At 42.1% G+C, this 22027-nt stretch overlaps 2 protein-coding genes across 2 annotated transcripts; one reads left to right on the top strand and one right to left on the bottom strand.

Moving 5' to 3' along the window:
• The first annotated feature begins 14807 nt into the window (after positions 1-14807).
• LOC137023551 (uncharacterized) lies at positions 14808-19062 on the top strand. The gene is made up of 7 exons (XM_067390754.1): positions 14808-14820; positions 14967-15052; positions 15171-15285; positions 16002-16274; positions 16437-16578; positions 17194-17376; positions 19020-19062. Exons 1-7 carry the CDS (start codon positions 14808-14810, stop codon positions 19060-19062), a joined length of 855 nt encoding a protein of 284 aa, XP_067246855.1.
• Positions 19063-19305: 243 nt separating this feature from the next.
• On the bottom strand, positions 19306-21602 carry LOC137023550 (proteoglycan 4-like). Its single transcript, XM_067390753.1, has 4 exons — positions 21569-21602; positions 20516-21477; positions 19909-19952; positions 19306-19369 (listed from the first exon to the last, which is right to left on the bottom strand). Exons 1-4 carry the CDS (start codon positions 21600-21602, stop codon positions 19306-19308), a joined length of 1104 nt encoding a protein of 367 aa, XP_067246854.1.
• Between the last annotated feature and the right edge of the window lie 425 nt (positions 21603-22027).

Here is a 22027-nt window from a genome sequence, read left to right as displayed (position 1 = left end):
TCTTCCCTTCCATGCTGTAGTATGCGGCACTCCCTTCTCCACTCTTCTTGGTTTGAGATCTGGTCGGGAGATCAGACAAGTCATAATCTTGCAAGTAGTTAGGGAGGGACTGCTGCCTCCTGGATCGTGCACTAGACTCTAAGTCTGAGGTGGTAGACATCTTGCTCCGCTGCAGGCTCTGGATCCGGATCGAAGGACCACTTTGATCAGAAGAGGACTGGCTTCTTTGATTTAGATAGTTTGTGGATCGTTAGGTAGAGCTCACAGCGGGTGATCTGTCAGAATCACGCAAGATTTCTTCATCGGTAGTATTGAATTTACAACTGCATGATTGAATATGTACAGTGATGGGTGTGGTTCTGAAACAAATAAAGGAATAAAACAAACAATTATTTGAATGCAAATGAATGATTATCATGCAAGAAATCTCTATTTGTATTAACTGTATCCTATTCTAACAATACAGCAGAAATAAAATACAATGATATTTTAACATGGCCGAAACTGGCATTAAAGAATGAAAACGGCTGTGCTGTGTCTAAGCAGCTACAACTATAAAAATGAGAAAGGATAAACCATTCACAATACAATGGCTCCCTCTGCTGGTCGCAGAAATAACTACACCAGGCCGCTCCGAGAGGTGTCACGTGACAACCAGTGTACATGCGGGAGGTGCGTGCCCTATAACCGATTAACTGGAGTGAAGGCGAATATCATCGCGATAGCTTACAAACTATGTGCAGAGGGTGCTTAAATGGTATTCTACAATGTGTAACCAAAGAATGATGCAAAAGTGGCAACCTATACATCGATAGAAAGAAGCATCACGAGGCCTAACTGGGCAGAAAAGCCTGAGCTTACATTTAGCAACACTAAACATACAGAATACTACCAATATTGCCTTAGCAATTACAGTAAAAGAACAAAATACCGATTCTTACTTGTAAAGACGCACACAGAATAAAGCAGTTGCATCAAGGCGGGTTGTAAGCCCGTGCAGTTAGCGTACACTACTGGCAAAAGTCTCAGACAGAATGCTACCAGCGTGCAGCGATCCTGAGTCAACTTGTGATTGGCTAAGAGTACAGGTGAAGCGAGGCGTCTTCCAGTAGGAGAGAGAGAGTCACAGTAAAGTGTCTGATGCTTAGCGGTCGAAGGGGGCCTTTTTTACACTCTCCTTTCCATGAGCTTACACTGCTCTGATTGATCAGATGACCCGATGGCATTTCATCATTCGATGAAATGGTTGAAATAGTCAATCCACCAGAAACTGACGGGGTCAATAATAAAGTAATAAAAAATACATACAGCTAAGCACAGAAAATGAGCAGAGCAAACCCCAAAGTAACTAAACAAATATATCCCTGACAGCAACATAGTGTCGGGCCAGATCCGGCCCACATCTGGTCCGCGTGTAAACCACATGTACCAGATGTGGGCCAGATCTGGGCCACACTATGTTGCTGTCTGGGATTCCACAAGGAACAGAACTGAGATATGAGATATGATGTCGTCCTGTCCCTGCAGCTGAAAAACACCCACCACCATGCTTCACTGTTGGGGCTGTATTGCACCACTCCCAACTCGTCACATATGGACGCTTGGTCAGGACCCCTTGGCGTCACATATTAACGCACTGGGTACCCCCTTGGCGTCATTTTTCAACGAGCAGGGCAGTCCGATAGACTTCAATGGAACTCTGAACCGGAGCCTGTGGCGTTGAAATTTGACGTCTTGGGTAAACACACCACAGCCCGTTGTCTGCTGTGGATGGATCGAGACTACAATAAATAAGAATAGATAGGAATAGGCTACAATAAATGATCTATGCCGAGTGTGGTCAAATGGCGGCCCCCATATCATCTTTAACTGGCCACCCAACTGGTTTTTAATGTTAAGAAATCCCTCGCAGTCTGATATTAAAGTGCCCTCTGAGAAAAAGGGGGAGCGTTCACAGAAAATGAACAACGGTGAGTTTAACAACGGTCATCGTGTGTGCGACAGCATTCAGCGGTGAGTTTAACAACGCCCCACTGCAGGTAAAGCATCATTCAGAGGTGAGTTTAACCAAAACAACGCTCAACTGCAGGTAGAACAGCATTCAGCGGTGAGTTTAACAACGCTCCACAGTGCGTGTAGTAAGAAGTTTAAGCGTTTTCTGGTCACAGGGTAAGTGACTAATTAGGGTGCATGCTGGATAATGTATTTTTATAGGACTCTGGTATTGATAAATAAATATGTATATATGCTTGTGTTCGATTAATCAATGTCTTGTTTATTTATTTATTTATTTATTAAAAATCCTCAAAATTAATAACGCTGACGTCATTGTATGGCGCGATCGCGATCCCAAGGTCCATTGCGATTTTCCACTCGGGAAGTAGAAAAGTTAATTAATAGAGATCGAGACTATTCTTAACACACTAAAAACTGTAGAATCAGGTCAGGTTGTGTTTAGAACTTTTAGAAGTGTAAGGCAGCAATTTATTAGGACGGTTAATGATAGAAAACTTTTATATATATATATATAAATTACTTGCTGCACCAAATGTGCAGTAGGCTAGCAAAGTTAGCTAATTAAATTCAAGTTAATTTTTTTCGCATATAATCATGAAGGTGCAATCATGGGGAATACAAGATTTTCAGTAATGATGTGTTTCCAGTTACCTATTTTACGTACTCAGACTGCCACTTTAGCCAACATCATAAATGGTCCGGTAAAAAACAGGGTTGCCAGATTAGTTTGTTTTCCAGCCCAGTAATTGTTTAAAATCCACAAATAATCTGACAATAAACGCCTAAATATTATCTATAATAAACAGTAGAAACAAATTCATAACAACAACATTATTGTGTCTCAGCACAATTTCTCACTATGAAATAAAACCATGTGTATAATTAATGTAATAATAAATTATGTTGTCATAAGTTATTAATTGATTCATGTACTTTTTACAGTGAGTTCTGCTGTGGTTTTGTTTGGAACTATTTTTGTTGGCGAAATAGAGAAAAACTTACATTATTAACAATTTTTGTGTAAAATGTATTTAACAGTATTAACTTTTTGCTTATTCAACTGTATAAAATCAATTTTACGTACACTCAAGCCCAATCTGACAACACAGGTGAAGAGAATACTGATGTAATATGTTCAATTCTGTTTTTTTGTTTGTCTGTTTGTTTTTTCTTTTTCATCATTAGGTCCCTCAAATTTGCCAGCAAAAATTATCTTTATTCTAACACTCCACCACATACACACACACACACACACACACACACACACACACACACACACACACACACACACACACACACACACACACACACAAATAAATAACAAAGGCACTTTTAAGAGCCATGTCCATCTTGTTAACCTGTACCCATCACCTGTACTCTCTTCAGCTCTCTTTTTCTATCTCTCTTTGCCTATTATATTGTAATAAAGGAATTAAGGAAATGAAGGAATACATGTTTAGTTGATATGTCAGGGAAACAATCAAACCAGAACCAGTCATTTGATTTTTTGACATAAAAAGTAGATTTATTAAAGATGTCACTAGTCTTAAGTGAAAGTGAAAAATTAAGTGAAAGAGGCACATTAATGTTACTATTAAATATTTTTGTAAAGCAGTATGAACTACAAAATTAGCACATAAAAAAATGTTTATTTGTGGGCTGTTATGACATTTTAGGAAATCTTGTCAATATTATGGTTATGCAGTAAAATGTGCCTGCCTGGTTACCATCATAGTAAATCGCTTGCAAGGTGTTGGTCTTGGGAAGGCTGTGTTTGAAACGACGCGTCCTTCTGAGTGTGTTGTCAATGGCCAGCCAGCTTGTTTTATTTTAATCTGCTTCTATATAAGCATTCTTATATGCTGTTATCATCTATAAGACACCTTATAGGCAGCTAAATGAGAGTAATTGGACTGTCCACATTAGGGTTTGGGAAATAAAAAAACTGTTAAAGGGATAGTTCACCCAGAATTAAAAATTTTGTCGTCATTTATTCACCCTCAAATTGTTCCAAACCTGTATTCATTTATTTGTTCTGCTGAACACAAAAGAAGATATTTTGATGAATATGGGTAACCAAACAGTTGTGGGACACCGCTGACTTCCTTAGTATGGAGAAATAAATACTATGGAAGAGAGTGGGGTCCACCAACTGTTTGGTTACAAACATTCTTCAAAATATCTTCCTTTGTGTTCAGCAGAACAAATAAATGAATACAGGTTTGGAACAATTTGAGGGTGAGTAAATGATGACAGAATTTAAATTTTTGGGTGAACTATCCCTTTAAACAGTGAGCTTGTGCCATTTCAGGCTGGTAATTTCAGTTGTAAATTTGAATGATATATGTAAATGTTGATTTGTGTTGTTTTAATCCTCTACAGCTGATCACATTCCGAACATTGATCCTCCCTTCAATGCTCCTGACACTAACTGTGAGGTGGCCTTTGCTCCAGAGACTGTTGGTTTGTACTTCATTGTACACCATTTTCATTGTTTCCATTTATATCTGACAGTGGGTTAGAATGTAAATAAATTTTTGTATTTTAAAATTTGCTATTGTTTCTAAAAACTCCATACTATTTTAACATTAGTGTTTTCTACAAGATCTCCAGCACTCACTGAGTGATTCCTCAGGTGATGAGGCATCACCTCTTGGAACCCCAAGAGATCCTCTTCTGGCATCCTCGAACTGGAGCATACGTCAGAGTCTCTTTTCAGAGAGGTGGAGGGCAGAGAGACCCCGTCTGGTAAACACGGCTGCAGCAAAAGAAAGTGTGGCAACACACATCTGCCAACAGTGTAGGAGCAGTCCAGCAGTTATCCGGTGTTGTGACTGTCGACCACGGCCCTTCTTCTGTGCTGAATGTGACATCAGCATGCACACCAGACATGTCCTCCACAATAGAGATGCCATGACTGCTGGATTCTTCCAGCCATTGCCTCCAACAACTGTTGTGGTGGATAAGGCTCTTTCCCAATGTGGTAAGTTTTGGCTTGTGTTTGTACAACATATCCCATTTTCAGAATAGTTAAGCTCATAAGTTTTTTTATTTAAATGATCCCTTTTTTCTCTTTTTGTTTGATCTTGAATTTATGTAGATACTCTGTGTCAGTCGGCTTTTTGAGCATATCTTGTGTTCTTTTTCAGCAATGTGCTTCAATAACATTGATCCATTACAATCTTATATTACTCAGTCAATACAAATTATGTTAATTCACATGTACTGTATGATCTTTTTCAGTGCGGCTTGTACCTGTGGAAATGCCTGAAAAAATCTGTGGTTGTTCACCAGAGTCATTGAGGGTAAGTCCAGGAAAGACTGTTGCTGTGGTCACAATGAATGGTAAGAATGTAAAGAACTTTATTTTGTCCTGTTTGAGAAGCATCTTATGAAGTATACAAAGTAATGTATAAATTGTATTGAGAACCCAAACCCTGATTGACCCAGCAAAGAATTGCATTACAGTGGATGTGTTTCTGATTTTTCCAGGACGATATGCTCTAAGCATGCCGAGTTATTTTGTGAGGCATGCCAAGCCACTTGGACTGCTGCAGTGGCCGACCTAAACGGCAGTGACTACTGGCCGGCAACCCTTCAGTTTGCCACAATGTATACTACCGATATATTTTTCTCATTTGAGGAAATGAAGATGGTGGCACCAGGACTGTCCTGCCAAGCATTTTTAAGAATGCTGGATCAGCGAACTGTTCGCTTTGGTCGTGTGAGTATTGAATTTATTAATCCTGCAGTATTGTTAATGTATTTGAATTGTGGGCTGAAAACCTGTTTGATGCTAATGTATTTGTTGTATATTATTAGCTGTTGGTTTCTTTATTTTTAATAGACTGGCAAGATCTCTGCAGACAGTTTTCAGAAGAGTTTTTTTGAGTGGGAGGCTGTACGATTTGAGGTGGACAGTATATGCAAGGAAGAGCCCTTCATCTGCCCTGCATGCATCCCAAATATGCTCGCCGTTTCCGTAGATGGAAAGCGCAAGCACTACCGTTTTAAGAATGCTGCTAGGTACTTCAAACTGTGTGTCACAGTGTTCTTACATATTATTAAGAAAACATGGCTCTTTATTATGCACAAAGTAATCTTAAATTATAAGTTATAGAGTTGTCAAAAGTACTGACGTATAAAAATTATTAAAAATTATAAAAATGTGACTAATGCTTTTAGCGCTGATCATTAAAGCCATTCTCAGACATATCCAATGAGTGTGTGAACACAATGGCCAATCAGAGGTGTTTACGAATCCGCTCAACAGCGCTCAAAGCATTACATTTTTTAAATTTCAGACTGGTACTGAAGTTGGTACTTATGACAACTCTAAGAAGTTATCATAAATTGTTCTGTACCTTTGTTGTTGTTTTTTTGTTTGTTTTTTTTAGATCTGAGGAACAGGCCATCTTTGAAGGCATCTTTATAGCCAAGGATGAAGATGTTACGAGATTTGTGGACCACATTCACAGCACAACCAAACATGTAAAAGTGTATATGATGATAAATAAAACTACAATACTACAGTAACCTCTTACTGAAGAGTTTGTTTAGAAGAGTCTTGTTTTCATTGACCATTATCCATATTGTAGGTCGGTGGGAGAGGTGTTTGTGGAGGCGAGTGGTCAGCAGCCAGAGAGACCTCCCAAAGATCTGCCAGCAAGGTAGACGAAGAGGGATTGGAGCTTGCGGTTTGTCGGCACGGAGTGCTGCTCTGTGCTTTAAATATGTACAGGGGTGAAATTTTTGCCTATCCCCTGTACCTTCAAGAAAAGCTGGCCAGTAGGCAAGTCACTTTTTTTTGTATGGATGTGACCTGCAAATATTGGCCCTACCTGCAAAGAGTTGCAAAAAGCTGCCCAGAGCTCCAGCACCTCCTGAACATGAGGCCATTCCTTTCGGTATTTCATGCCAAAGCACATGATTTTAAATGCGAGGTAAGAAAATGTTACTATGTGACAGAACCACATTATCTTAAACCAAACATCTGCAAACATCTGGTTCTTTGTTTATTTATGTTTTCTTACTCAGGTGAAATGGAGTGGGGCGTATCAGGATGGGGCTGGACTAACACTAGGGGAGGAGGTGGAACAGTGCAATGCCTTCCTCTCCAGGATTGCAGTGACGACAAAACATATGTCAAAAGCAGGTAAGATGACCACATACTGCTCTAGTTACATAATGACATAATAACATCATATTTTATACATTATATGTGTAAAACTGAGTGGCTACTGGTAGCTTTTCTTGGTTTATGTGAATTTGCCGGTTGATAACAAATCCACTACGGAACGTCCGGTAAGAGACTTTCTGACAGATGTTCAGGTATGCGGGAATAACCCATTTATTGTCACCACATTTATTGGCTGGTTTGCATGTATGTGTGTGTGGTTTTCTACAAGATAAAGATATAAGGAAAATATATAAGTACAAATAACAATAACAAATAACAGTGGTCACAATAAATATAATAACAGTACAATTTCTGCACAAAGAATACACTAAATACAGTAATTAAACAATCAAATAAGAAAACAAATGTGCCATTATATTGAAAGTTGCGCTACTAGAAATGACTAATATTGAGTAGTTGAAATTCGACACCTCAGCGCGAGGACAAAGATGGAGCCGCTCTGTCTAAATTATTACTGCGTATGCACCAAAAGAGTGCTCTAACTCTCAGAATTGAGCGATATATATTAAATATATATATTAAATAAACCATATAATGATCAAATGGCACATAGAATTTGTCTTATAAACATAATAGTGATATATGTGAGGAAACTAGTATGCAAATATACATACGAACATCTTTACACGCTAGTTCGTCTTTGTCACTCACATTCATAAACTTATAAACACTGGGGGCAGTTCAACATGCACAAACAATATAGAAACAAAATATAAACAGACTGTTACTCACTTTATAGGTACGCACACAACTTTATCAAAGATATAAATTGCTACAGTACAGCTAGCATCTGTCCGCTTTCCCGATCGGTATGACTCAGCTCAGTGGGCGGGACCGCTGATCTGCACGTCCTGTGCACAGCGCTGATTGGCTTGCTGAATGGATGCTGCGTGTGAGTCAACTCTAGTGTATTACAAGGGGAACTAAGGCACATGAATATAACCTGAGTGTGGCCTTTTTTACAGCCGCCCCCAGATTTCCAGAAGGAAATATGTACAGTAACAAAAAGGCCTATAAACTATACCATTTTAAGTAGCTTTAATCTGGTATGGCAGGCAATCGAATGAGGCGTGCGACTGGGCGTGTGTACAGTTTCTTTCCCACCTTAATTTCAGCTGTTCTTACTCTGCTGTCTAGTCCAGGGAATACCTTCGACACCTGGCCCACTGGCCAGAATGCCCTGGGCAGCTGCGTGTCGACGATCAGGACGATGGTGCCAACCTGGAGATCAGATTTCTCATCTTGCCACTTCTGGCGGGTTTGAAGGCTGGGAAGGTAGAACCTGAGGAAGCGCTTCCAGAATTGGTCGGCAAGGACTTGGCTGTGGCGCCATCTGCGTCGACTGATCAGTTCAGATTCTGGATATATCACAGGAGGAAGTGATGAATCTGGCCGCCCCATGAGAAGGGAGCTTGGTGTGATGGGGTCCAGATCGGAAATGTCAGAGGAAGTGTAGCCCAGTGGCTTAGAATTTAAGATCCCTTCGATCTCCACCAGCACAGTGTACAGTACTTCAAAGGTGACAGACTGTGCACCAAGTGTTGTCATCAAGGCCTGTTTTAGGGAGCGAATCTCTCTTTCCCAGATGCCACCAAAGTGTGGAGAATTAGGGGGATTGAAGTGGAATTGTATTTGCTGGCTTGCCAGCTGCTGTTGCAGTTCTGGGACGATAGCTGTGTATGCTTCTTTCAGTTCTCTCTCCCCTCCTTTGAAGTTGGTCCCTTGATCTGATAATAGCTCGAATGGCTTTCCTCGTCTAGCAATGAATCGCCTGAGAGCCATGAGGAATGAATCAGAGTCGAGACTATAAAGGACGTCAATGTAAACTGCGCGGGTAGTTGGACATTTGAACAGGATGCCCCATTTCTTCTCATTTCTGCGGCCTATTTTAACAGTATATGGACCGAAGCAATCCATTCCTGTTGAATAGAAGGCGGGCTTGAATAAACGTAATCTGGCTGGAGGAAGATCTGCCATTTTTGGTACCTCAGGGTTTCTTCTCCACTTCTGGCAGTCCACACAAGCACTCTGACACCGTTTGATGGCCTCTCTGCCTCGAAGAATCCAATATTTACGCCGAAGCTCGGCAAAGACTCTTTCAGGGCCTGGATGATGGAGCTTAGTGTCATAACTGTGTATGAGCAGTTTAGAGACCGGGTGTTTTGGGTCTAGGACAATGGGGTGCACGGAATCAGGATCTAGAAAAGGGCTATGGCGTAGGCGACCTCCCACTCTGATTAGTTGAGTCTCGTTGTCCAGTTCAGGGGCCAGTGTCTTTAGCCGACTGTTTCTGGGAAGTGATTTTCCCGCCTTTAACTGCTCCAGTTCCGAAGGGAAGCACTCCTCCTGAGCTTGCTGTAGAACACTGATTTCAGCTGTTTTGTAGTCATCAGCTGTCAGACTATTACCTGCCGCCCCATGACAGGCCCTGGACTCCAGTAGCTCTTCAAAAGTCTTATACTGGCTGATGTCAGGGAATGACAAACTGACTGTGAAGCAGGTAAGGAGGCAGGGAACTGTTTTCCGAAGCTTGTCTTCATCTGCAGCCACAGGATGTGGGATTTCCGGCCACAGATTTGGAGGATCTTTGAGGAAGGATGGCCCTTGGTACCAATGGCTGTCTGGTCCCAGCTTACATAGGATTTTCCCCCGGGTTATATCGTCTGCTGGGTTTTGAGTTGATGGAACATAGCGCCATGTGTGCTGGTCTGTAATGTCCTGGATCTCAGCGACTCTGGTTCCGACAAACACTTTAAATCGGCAAGAGTCTGAATGCAGCCAAGTGAGGACTGTGGTGGAGTCAGTCCACAGGGTGAGTTGATGTATGGGAAGGTTCAGTTCTGTTCTGACTACTTTAGCGAGCTGTGCCCCAGTCAGTGCAGCACAGAGTTCAAGACGAGGGATCGATTGCTGTTTTTTGGGTGCCACTCGCGATCTGGCTGTGAGGAAGGCCACCTCTACCTCTCCACTTTGACCTTCTGTGCGGAGGTAAGCGACTGAGCCATAAGCACGCTCAGAGGCATCACAGAAGATGTGTACCTCTCGCTGACTCATATCTGTGTCTCTGATTGGACTGGTGTAACACCTTGGAAAGACAATGTGTTGTAGGGCAGGCAGCTCCTCCACCCACTCTGTCCAGGTCTGTAAAAGATCTGCAGGTAAGTGCGGGTCATCCCAGTCTCTTTTCTTATCCCAAAGGCGCTGCACTATCAGCTTGGCCCTGGTAGTGAAGGGAATGAGATAGCCCAGTGGGTCATACTGGCTTGCCACAGTTTTGTAAATGCTGCGCATGGTAGTCTCAGTGTTTTGTATGGGACGGTACTTATAGGAAAGCGTGTCCGTTTGGTGATTCCAGAGGAGCCCCAGGGTAGATTCTTGGGTGTTGCTTTGCCCTTGTGAAATCCAAAGTTCAGTGCCATCTGATCTGGCCTCAGGAGGTAAATGGCTTATGGTGGAGAGCTGGTTGCTGGACCACTGCCTCAGGTCGAAACCTCCTTCTGCCAATAAGCTCCGGAGTTTGTCAACAAGACTCTTGGCTGCTTCCACTGTGGTGAAGCTCTGCAGACAGTTATCTACGTAAAAAGAATTCAGGACACAATGGCGGACGTCTTCCCCAGGTTGGCTATGGTCCAGGACATGTTTTTGCAATGCAAAGATTGCACAGCAAGGGCTGCATGTGGTGCCGAAGGGGAGAACCTGCCATTCATAAACATTGGGCGGATCCTGTGTCTTTAGGTCCCTCCAGAGGAAACGCAGAAGCGGCCTGTCTTCGGGAAGCAATCTGATCTGGTGGAACATCCCCCGGATATCACTGCTGACAGCAACGGAATGCTCTCTGAACCTGAGTAGCACTGCAAGAAGAGATGGGCCTAACACTGGACCAGGGAGCAAGAGCTCATTCAAGTTTTGACCCTGATATTGAAACGAGCAATTAAACACAACCCTGTTCTTCCCGTTGTGTTGGACCAGGTGATGGGGAATGTACCAGGAGTTAGTTGGGCATGTTTCAGCATTTAGTTCCACCTTGACTGCATAACCTGCCCGTTCTAGTTTCTGGATCTCTGCAGTGTAAGCAGCTGCTTGCTCTGGATCTTTGATCAACCTTCTCTCTGTGGCTCGCAGATGAGGGAGAACAGCATTTTGGGGGGCTTTGAGGTCTGGCATGTTCTTAACGCGCAAAAGTGGGGTTGCATAGCGCTTGACGCCATCCACCTCTACTCTCACTGTCTTGTTCTCCAGAATTTTCACTGCTTCCTGGTCTTGTCTGGATCTTGTGCTCATCTTTTCACTTTGCCAGGGAAGCACGTCCATCTGCCAAAGTCTCTCCACTTGTCTGAGAAGATCAGTTTCTGGTGCTACTGAGGTGAAAAGACACTGTTGTTCAGTGACCTCATGTTGCAGGTGTTGCACAGGGCCCTGCAAAGTCCAGCCAAGACGAGTCTTAATGGCTGCTGGTCCCCCTGGGGGGCCTAGGCGGATTGGCTCCACTGCCGTAATGAGATGGGGGTAGTCTGATCCGATGAGCAGGACAGGGCGAACTGCCTCTAAATGGCTCAAAGGAAGCCCTCTGAGGTGGTGGTATTTCTCCCTCAAAGTCTTAACTGGGTGTGTGTGTTCAGAAAGACTTAACTGCTGGGCTGTGAATGCACCCTTTATGTGATACAGTTTGCTGGGCTGAGACAGGGGGGAGATGTGAAATGACACTGCTGCACCGGTCAGCATCTGTAATTCCTGCCTAACTGTGCGAAGTGGAAGATCTTCTGGCTGACCTTTTAGCCCCAGCTGTTGGGCAGCATTGTGCAGAAGGATGGTCCTCTCCGATCCATCATCCAGGATGGCATAAGCTTTCATCTTATGTGCCCCGTTTCGGAGAATGACCTTGACGATTTTCAGAAGAACCTTTCGGCTGGCAGGAGGCTTACGAATGAGAAGTATCTCGTTCATCGTGTTGAGGAGGCAGGCATTAGCTGAAGTACCTTCATTTGGGGTAATCTTTGGAATGTCTGCACTCTTGAGATTGATATCATGAAGGACCAGAAGGTGACGGCTATTACACTGTTTGCAGCGCATTCTCAGATTGCACTCTGAAACTTGATGATTCCTCCCACAGCGGCAGCATCTGTTGCAGTCTTTGATCCAGTTTCGTTTCTGGTCAACGGTGAGCTGCTTGAAGTTGTTGCAATTGTTGAGGGAGTGTTTGTGGTGGTCACAGTAAGGGCAGTAAGGGGTTAAAGCAGGTTTGCTGGCCGTAGGTGTCATCTTTGTAGGTGGAGGCGCTTTCTCTGTGCCAAGCAGAATGGTGGCACTTCTAGTCGATGGCTTAGAGTCTCTGTTTACCTCTCGTATTCGTGCTGGATATCCACGACGACTGGCTCCTACAAACCTTGAGGTGTCCTCCTGCACTTGAATTTCATACTCTAGCCACTCTGACAAATCAAGAAGGGTAGGGATTGGCACTTGGTGAGGATGTGCAAAACGCCTGAAACTTGACCTGAGGTCGTGCGGCAGCTTCCCTAGGAGCCGGGAGACATGGGAGCCACACTGCAGCTCATATGTGCCATTTCTTCCTAGTTGCTCTAGCATGCCAACGAGTGAACGAACCTTGAGGGCGAAGAGTCGGAAAGCTTTAATGTCCCCACTTGCTATGTTTGGACCTTCCATGAGCTCTGCTATGCGTTGCAACGCGAGCTGATGAGGCTGTCCGTATTGCTGATCCAGTGCTGCCATAGTCTTTGTGAAAGGTTGTTGTGAATGACTGTATGAATCAGCAATGAGCAGGGCCTCCTCTAGTTTGAGATGATCAGTGAGTATTTGAAATTTGAATCTCTCTGTGGCTGTAGCTGGCAGAATGTTCTCCAGAGCTATCTTGAGTCGTGAGAATTCCCTAGGGTTTGGATGTAAGAAGTCTGGAATTGTGGGAGTCGGACCTCTGTACATTTGCTCTAGCTCAGGAGGAACTGGGCTGGATGCTCTGTATGGCAGGTGAGGGCTCAAATTCAAATGGTGGAGGGCCTGTGGTCTCTGGTTCGCATAATGCATAACGACTCTGTCTGTAAGGCGTCTCAGTTCTAGAGTAATAGGTTCTTTCCTCCCTTGACTGTTCGGAGTGTGACGCTTGGTAGGGGGAGTGCGGCTTTGTTCTGGGGACAGCTACTGGAGCTATGACAGCCTCAGAACTGTGCTCAAGCTGATCAACAGACCTGAATCGTGGGGCTGACACTGGTACAAAGCTCTTATCACTGTGTCGTGTTTTCAGAAAACTGCGTGGTGCAGGTACAGGTCGTATCGGGGTGGCAGGTGGAGACTGTGCTGCAGGTTGTCGCTGCTCCATTTGGATCTGTAGCTGCTGCATTTGTTGTTTCAGCTGAGAAAGTTCATGTGAATACTGGTCTGTAGCCTGTTGAAACGTGTCCCTCTCTTGCTGCATCGTCTGCAGGGTCTGTAGCAGGTTGTCATGGGCAAGTCGTAGATCCCTATTCTCACGCTTGAGAATACTGGTTTCGGAGCCCCATGGTTCATCATCAGACCACTGTTGAGGGCTTTCAGGCTCTTTGCGCAGTAGCGGTGGAGTGATACCAGCTGCACCATCCTCTGGTTCTGGGCTGGGAAGCACTGTCGGATGAAACTGAGAATGTGGTGACATGGGTTCAGGAAACAGCCTTGGGAGAGTGAAGCCGCCGAGGTCATACTCTTCATATCGTGCAGGGAGGGCTGTCTTCCTCCTGACACGCACGACCGGCTCATCCTCTTCATGCTGTGACATCTTTCCGTAGTAAATTTGACCCTCCGGCTCGAAGGACCATGTAAAACTGAGTGGCTACTGGTAGCTTTTCTTGGTTTATGTGAATTTGCCGGTTGATAACAAATCCACTACGGAACGTCCGGTAAGAGACTTTCTGACAGATGTTCAGGTATGCGGGAATAACCCATTTATTGTCACCACATTTATTGGCTGGTTTGCATGTATGTGTGTGTGGTTTTCTACAAGATAAAGATATAAGGAAAATATATAAGTACAAATAACAATAACAAATAACAGTGGTCACAATAAATATAATAACAGTACAATTTCTGCACAAAGAATACACTAAATACAGTAATTAAACAATCAAATAAGATAACAAATGTGCCATTATATTGAAAGTTGCGCTACTAGAAATGACTAATATTGAGTAGTTGAAATTCGACACCTCAGCGCGAGGACAAAGATGGAGCCGCTCTGTCTAAATTATTACTGCGTATGCACCAAAAGAGTGCTCTAACTCTCAGAATTGAGCGATATATATTAAATATATATATTAAATAAACCATATAATGATCAAATGGCACATAGAATTTGTCTTATAAACATAATAGTGATATATGTGAGGAAACTAGTATGCAAATATACATACGAACATCTTTACACGCTAGTTCGTCTTTGTCACTCACATTCATAAACTTATAAACACTGGGGGCAGTTCAACATGCACAAACAATATAGAAACAAAATATAAACAGACTGTTACTCACTTTATAGGTACGCACACAACTTTATCAAAGATATAAATTGCTACAGTACAGCTAGCATCTGTCCGCTTTCCCGATCGGTATGACTCAGCTCAGTGGGCGGGACCGCTGATCGGCTTGCTGAATGGATGCTGCGTGTGAGTCAACTCTAGTGTATTACAAGGGGAACTAAGGCACATGAATATAACCTGAGTGTGGCCTTTTTTACAATATGGTAACATCATATTTTCTGTGTTTGCAGGACGCACAGACATGCTGACTCCCATGCGCTGGAATCAGCAAAAGTTCAGAAATTTGGCAATTTCACTGTCTCGCCGATATCAGAAGGTAATGACATCAGTAGAATTTGTTTTAGATGGTCAGTATTGTGTGTTTGCAGTGTATGAAGCTGTGCATTGAACATTTGTTTCTTGTTTCTTGGTTCTGTGATTGCTTGTCATTGTAGGCCAGAAAAGCTCTGCAAAGCCAGTTACGAAACCTAGAGTCCATGAAAGCCCAATTGGCAGTGACAGAGAGCCAATTGGAAGACTGGGTCAGTGATGTAAAGGAGTGGGCAGACGGTGAGGAAATGATTACTGTTAAACCTCAAGCTCAGAATACTCAAAACATTTAAGTAAACTCATTTTTAAAGTTCAGAATCACCGACATCCATTCGCTCCCACAGTTCTCAGCCTCACCCCACTCATCATAGTGTTAATTACAAACAGCTCATTTACATAAATATCACTTTCAGATCTTGGTTAAATGTTTGATAGCAAATAACACATGCTAATATAACTATCAAAGAGACTGTCATTATATGTATATAATCAAACAACATACAGTACATGTGGTTTAAAATGTTTAGCAGCCAATCCTCAACCAAAACACATGCTCTACTCTTCAACACAGTGGTATAACCCTACAAAACTAACATAACAGAACCTCCTGTAAATCACAACATCAAACAATATTAAAGAATAACCTATGATAATCTGCAAAAACACACAAAATAACACTTAATTTTAACATTTATTTATAATGTCTGACACAAAGCATACTGGGAATTAGAAATCTGCTGCAATTAAACTAAATCATATTATGTTATGCTTACTAAAATGAAATTTTGAGTTCACAAAACTTTTTTCCTAATAAATACATAGAACTTCCATTATTATTTGAGTGAAACAAACACATTTCATTTAATTAATTTCACTGTTTGGTTTTACAGTGCACAAATAATTGTAATTGTTACTTTTATTTTAATTTAAACTGCAAACTACCTATTTCTTCTCAGCAGCAACAGTAACAACCACAAATGATGCTGATGGCTTGGCCAGCAGAATTGAGGTCCTGGTAGCGAGTATCAAGAGACGTTCCCAGCGTCTCTATAAAGACACCGATGGGAACAAAGGTCGTGCCAGAATCCGCCGCAAAATCAGGGAGGAGAAGGGGATCCTGACATCTGTTGTGGAGAAATACAACAGAATGGTTCCAAGCACAGAAAGTCTTTGCATGGAAACCATTCTGTCTGGTGAGACAGCTTGGCCATGGCAGCTACCACACAATGGTGTGTACACTAGTCTGTTGACCGCTTCTGACAAATCTGATACATACATTATGACACATAACCCTCAATGCTTCAATTGTCATTCTGTGACTTTTTCTGTGATTCTTTAAAGGTTGATGTTTGATACAAATGACTTAAGTCTTTCTCATAAATGCATTCCAGACTCTGTCGATCTAAGGACAAAAAGAAGAGCGTTTGACATCATCATGTCAGTAAGAAGACTTGAGGAAGAGCTGAAGATTCTTGTGGCAGAGATGGACCACCACTGGAAATCTCTTTCAACTCGTGCTGATAACAATGAGAAGTATGTATTTGTAAGAAATGGCATAAACATTAGGGTTGCTCTGACCTTAGATTTCCCTGCACTCCATCACAACTATCGTAATATTTTTATTATACAGGTAGTAAGAGCGATCTGTTAACTAAAATCTACTAAAGTACATATTCCCATAACTACATATAGGACATGTCCTCTCTAATCATTGAAGTAAGTAGCCTAGTAATGAAAACATTTTATTTAACGATAAGTGGCTTTTAGCTCTATAAGTCATTACACTTGGCCTGAATCTCACTCCAACTGGTAGCTGAAAGTAGAGAATGTTGCTTTCTTGTCCTTGATGCCCTCGCAATGCTCAAACTTTGAATTTCCTTCATGACATTTACTATCTAGTGAACATGAGGACCAGCCGTGTAATCCATAATATCTGTTCGTGACTGTCTGATTGTTACCAAGTCCTGTGGCTTTGTTTGGTTGTGTTGTATGCAGGAAAAACTATGGTTATTCTGACTGACTAACATTTTGTTGACTGTTTGGGGCAGCCCTAATAAATATACACAACAATGATGTCTGTTTATAAAGTTTCTAAGGCATGCTTAATGTTATTTTGTTCCTCTTTTAAGATTCACCATGTGGCCTAAGTGAAGAGGGTTTGAAAGGTCGGCAGAGCATCATCCTCAGAAAGCAACATAAAGTCAGAGAAATGAAGGTGCAAGCAAGAGACTGTTACCTGCAAGTTTTGTCTGGAGAAGGCAACATCAACTTTTTGTACAGTGCTTCAGCTGATGAGTACGACAGTGACTGTGAAATGTCTGATGACGGACTGTAATCCACAAGACTGTGACACCTTTCATCGTTCTGGACAATGACCTTAACTCTGGATATTAAGAATGTAATAAAATCTGCTTTTCATCACCTTTATAAATGGAACCAAAAGTGTTGCCTCTTCTTTCACATACATAGAAATGTGTGCTTGCATGCCTATAGAACCATTCTGTGGTGGAAATTAAGTGCATTAATTAAAGAGATTTGAGGTATGAGTTGTTTCTTCTCATCCAACTTTTTACTTATACATTTTACTTATAAATTCTGAGAGAAAAAAATGCATTTGACAGCACATGGAGAGCTTATAAAATGACATTTTGTTGCAAAAGAAACTTCTCAACAGTACAATTAGTTGATTGGCAGAAAATTAATTTTAATAATTTTCATGCAAAAACATTTAATGGTTCCAGCATGTATTTTTTATTTGAGGTTTTAACTGTTCACAGCTTTTATCAATGTATCTTTTTGGGTTGTGTGTAATTGTGTCTGATTTTCTCATTTTCATACTTTATCACAAACCAAACTCTTCATTTGTCGAGAAATAAATAGATTAATTTATTATGAAAATAATTTTTAGTGTAGGTTGTGTACAAAATAATTAATAATCTTGCATGAGTAATAAATATTTAAGGTTATATGATTCACAGGGGAAAATGAAATGTTAGAACTTCAGCTCGTGGCTGTGAAAGTGTAGTTTACTTTAACGGTAAGGTGTTACATAACAACTGAAACCTTTTTAGAGACATAAAAAGCAAATTATGAGGAAGAAAACCATTATGATAAGGAAGAATCATTATTTCCCAGTATAATATTACATCCGCTTATGTGTCATCTAATAAAAGTATTGGAGTCAACTGATTTGATTCTGTGGTGCTCAAAACATTTCACCACTTGTGTAGCTTTATCAGCTGTGACCTGATAAACAGCATGATGATAGCAATTTTGAAGTCCCTTTTTATTTCTATTGAATCCAGTTTGTCTTTATGCTATTTTATAGTCTACAATAAAATGTTTTACATGGTGTATTGTATAATAAATTGTTAATTGTTTTGAAAATAAAAATGCACTATACCATCATATGAGTTTGTTTAATTTCATGTTGTAAAAAATAAAAAAAATACTTTGTAATTACTTACCATGCTTCTTTTACATAAACATTTTTAGTCATATTAATGACATTTGAGACAATAATGAACTATTGTTGTCTTTTATACTGTGATTCTTTTTATTGTGCACCATCCTGTGCCTATGTTACTGTAGTCAGAGTCTCACAATATCAGCAAAACATAACACAAGCATGATGTAAATATAGAAAATGGGGAAAAGAAAACAATATTCAGTTATAAATGTGAATCAACAGTTTGTTGTTCATGATGAAGAGAGTCTATCTGTGTAAGTTTTACTGTCCTACCTCCCCCAGGGACCTGGCAGCGGCCCCTGGAAGAGCAAAACAAATGCACATTTAGTGTGTCCTCATAAACCGTGTTTACATTGTAATACCCATGTCATTATACACATTTGTGTCCTTGTATACAACCATGTATACAAGAACACACACACACTTTACATACTATAACTCTTTTTTTTAAGTGAATGGCACCTGCACCAATACCTTTCTGTTTGTTTTTCTGTCTCATCCTCAGGATGCAAGACCAGAGGCTTCAAGGGCATGCCTGCCAGATCTAGCTCTTCCCAATGCCTCTACCTCATCGCTATTTAAATCAGAGTACTGACCATCGACCTCACACCAGTTTCTCTACAGGCTACCTCAGAGGATTATTTACTACCAAGATCAGGGAGCATATAACAAAATATCCAAGTTACTTTTTCACATTTATTGACTGACACCTCTCCTGTCCTAAAGTTGAGAGAAATAAAGTGCTAAAGAGGTGTTGTGTGTGCTGTGTGAACATGATGGTTGTTGTAGTTCTAGACCAGGGGTAGCAAACCCTGGTCATGAAGAGCCACAGTCCTGCAGAGTTCAGCTTCAACCCTGATCAAACACACCTGAACAAGATAATCAAGGTTTGTAAGGTTGCTAGAAAGCTACATCAGGTGAGTTTTTAAATCAGGGTTGAAGCTAAACTCTGCAGGACTGAGGCTCTCCAGGACCAGGGTTTGCCACCCCTGATCTAGACTAAATGTGAACATTTACTCACATTTACGCCCTCCACTGTACAGGAATGGATATGCATTTCCTTCTGCCTAAGGCTTTTTAATTTCACGTTTGGTGTGAAAGAGCCTTAAACATTTGCCAAAATATATATTTTTTGTTGTTATTAAATACATCAAACAAGCCCAGGTGAAAAAGTAATGCAAATAAAAAGTAACTAAGTAATGCAATTAGTCATTTTTTAAGGGAGTAATGCAATATTGTAATGCATTACTTTGCCAACACTGGACATCACTGACATGAACTTCCATGCTGCTTGCAAGACAGCAGTTGAACTTTGCCAACATTGTATTGGGTCATGGAATGGACTAATCCATTGCATTGAAATGGAATTAAAAAGGAAATAAAACATGACTTACCACACAGTGCAAGGCAACCAGTGAACTTTCAATTCAGCTTTCCCCTACACAGACACAAACAAACACAAGTAATAATCACTTTAACTGTTTAAGCAATCAATGGATATGTTTTAAAGGTCAGAATCAGTCACTGAGTCCAGCACATGGCCTAATAAGACATTTTACCTCATTTATCCGTTCCCCAGTTATTTTATCAAAAAGGAAAACCTTCTGCCAACTACATTTTCGACAACCTGAAATAATGAAAAGGCAAGTTTATTAAGCCACGAATGCCATGCTTTGTAGCTGAATCACACAAGCCCATATTTATAATTTCACATGTGAGGTGATATGCAGTCTTTTCCATTTGTGTCAAAGTGAATTTGTCCCTGTTTTTGTCAATCAAGCAAAATGTACTGGATTGGTTTCCCTCAACCCTTGGACATTGGCCACTAAACCACAGCTAAACAACTACGTAAATAACAAAATACTGTGAACTGGCTACCAATGTCCTGGTTAGCTGAATGAATCCAATTTACATGAAGTCAGCTTTGACTGGGAGCAAATTTATTAATAGTGTGGAGTAAGATGTACCATGCAAAAAGTTACCTTTTCTTCTGTTCTTTACCAGTGGCACCTCCTGACTCAAAGGCTTGGAAATGGAAGAGGGAGATGGATATGGAGGAGAGACAGGGGTGGTAGAGTGTGACGCGGTAAAGGTGTTTAACCTTCTTTTCCTCTGCCGCAGTGGAGGTGGAGGAGGAGAAGAAAATGAAGGAAGAACAGTTGTAGGAGTAACAGAGGAAGGAGAAGAGAGAAAGGTTGGAGAGAGTGAGGAAGACACAGGAACAAGATTCAGAACAAATACGGGTTCAGACTGCTTGGTGAGGCTCTCCGGGTGCTCCGCAGTGAGGCTGTCCGGCTGCTCCGCAGTGAGGCTCTCCGGCTGCTCCACGGAGATGCTCTCCGGCTGCTCCTTGGTTTGGCTCTCCGGCTGCTCCACGGCGATGCTCTCCAGCTGCTCCGCAGTGAGGCTCTCCGGCTGCTCCATGGTTTGGCTCTCCGGCTGCTCCACGGCGACGCTCTCCGGCTGCTCCGCAGTGAGGCTCTCCGGCTGCTCCATGGTTTGGCTCTCCGGCTGCTCCACGGCGACGCTCTCCGGCTGCTCCGCAGTGAGGCTCTCCGGCTGCTCCGCAGTGAGGCTCTCCGGCTGCTCCATGGTGACGCTCTCCGGCTGCTCCATGGCGACGCTCTCCGGCTGCTCCACGGCGACGCTCTCCGGCTGCTCCGCAGTGAGGCTCTCCGGCTGCTCCATGGTTTGGCTCTCCGGCTGCTCCACGGCGACGCTCTCCGGCTGCTCCGCAGTGAGGCTCTCCGGCTGCTCCATGGTGACGCTCTCCGGCTGCTCCACGGCGACGCTCTCCGGCTGCTCCGCAGTGAGGCTCTCCGGCTGCTCCACGCCGACGCTCTCCGGCTGCTCCGCAGTGAGGCTCTCCGGCTGCTCCATGGTGACGCTCTCCGGCTGCTCCATGGCGACGCTCTCCGGCTGCTCCACGGCGACACTCTCTGGCTGCTGTGCTGTGGAGGTTGCTAAAATACAAGTTTACTTTGTACATAGTAACAGAGAAATATACATGTATTTTAAATAACCATAATTTCTAAACAAAAACATTACTTTTACCTTTTGTTAAGATAAACTCATAAGCCCTCCGCATCTTCTCCAAAAGAATTTTGGTGACAGGAGTGTGGTGCAGATGTGTAATAATATCTGCCACCCACTTATTTGAAGCCCTTTTGTCCTGTTTCCCAATAAATAAAATTGGCTTGTATCCAACAGCCTCAAGTTTCTGCACCTGAAATGAACAAAAGCAGTTATCACACATTAGTTAGCAACACCCACTGAAGTATTAGAAACATTAGCACTGTTAAAAGCAATTTTATTTAATGAAAAACAATGCAATAAAATGAGCCATAACACGTTTCATTAAGATTATTTTAGAAGACACATTACTCTTGAACTGTATACAATCGATCATCAATATAAGGTAAGGCCAGAGGTACTGCTAGTTTCTGCCATTGCCATCATGACTTACTTAATACTTGACACAGAATACAATTTTGTAACTCTTTAGCAAAATTT

This window comes from Chanodichthys erythropterus, chromosome 7 (assembly GCF_024489055.1).
Source record: "Chanodichthys erythropterus isolate Z2021 chromosome 7, ASM2448905v1, whole genome shotgun sequence".
NCBI lineage: Eukaryota > Metazoa > Chordata > Actinopteri > Cypriniformes > Xenocyprididae > Chanodichthys > Chanodichthys erythropterus.
Note: the sequence above shows the minus strand (reverse complement) of the source record. Positions and strands in the feature narration are given on the sequence as shown.

Excerpts from the sequence above, each read along its gene's own strand:
- LOC137023551 (XM_067390754.1), top strand. Across the intron at positions 16,579-17,193 it reads CGTGCTGATAACAATGAGAA|TGAAGAGGGTTTGAAAGGTC; the intron begins GTATGTATTTGT and ends ATGTGGCCTAAG. Across the intron at positions 17,377-19,019 it reads GAAATGTCTGATGACGGACT|GATGCAAGACCAGAGGCTTC; the intron begins GTAATCCACAAG and ends TCTCATCCTCAG.
- LOC137023550 (XM_067390753.1), bottom strand. The coding sequence starts at position 21,602 with ATGCGGAGGGCTTATGAGTTTATCTTAACAAAAG. Across the intron at positions 21,478-21,568 it reads TGAGTTTATCTTAACAAAAG|CAACCTCCACAGCACAGCAG; the intron begins GTAAAAGTAATG and ends CTTGTATTTTAG. Across the intron at positions 19,953-20,515 it reads TGAGTCAGGAGGTGCCACTG|GGGAAAGCTGAATTGAAAGT; the intron begins GTAAAGAACAGA and ends GTGTCTGTGTAG.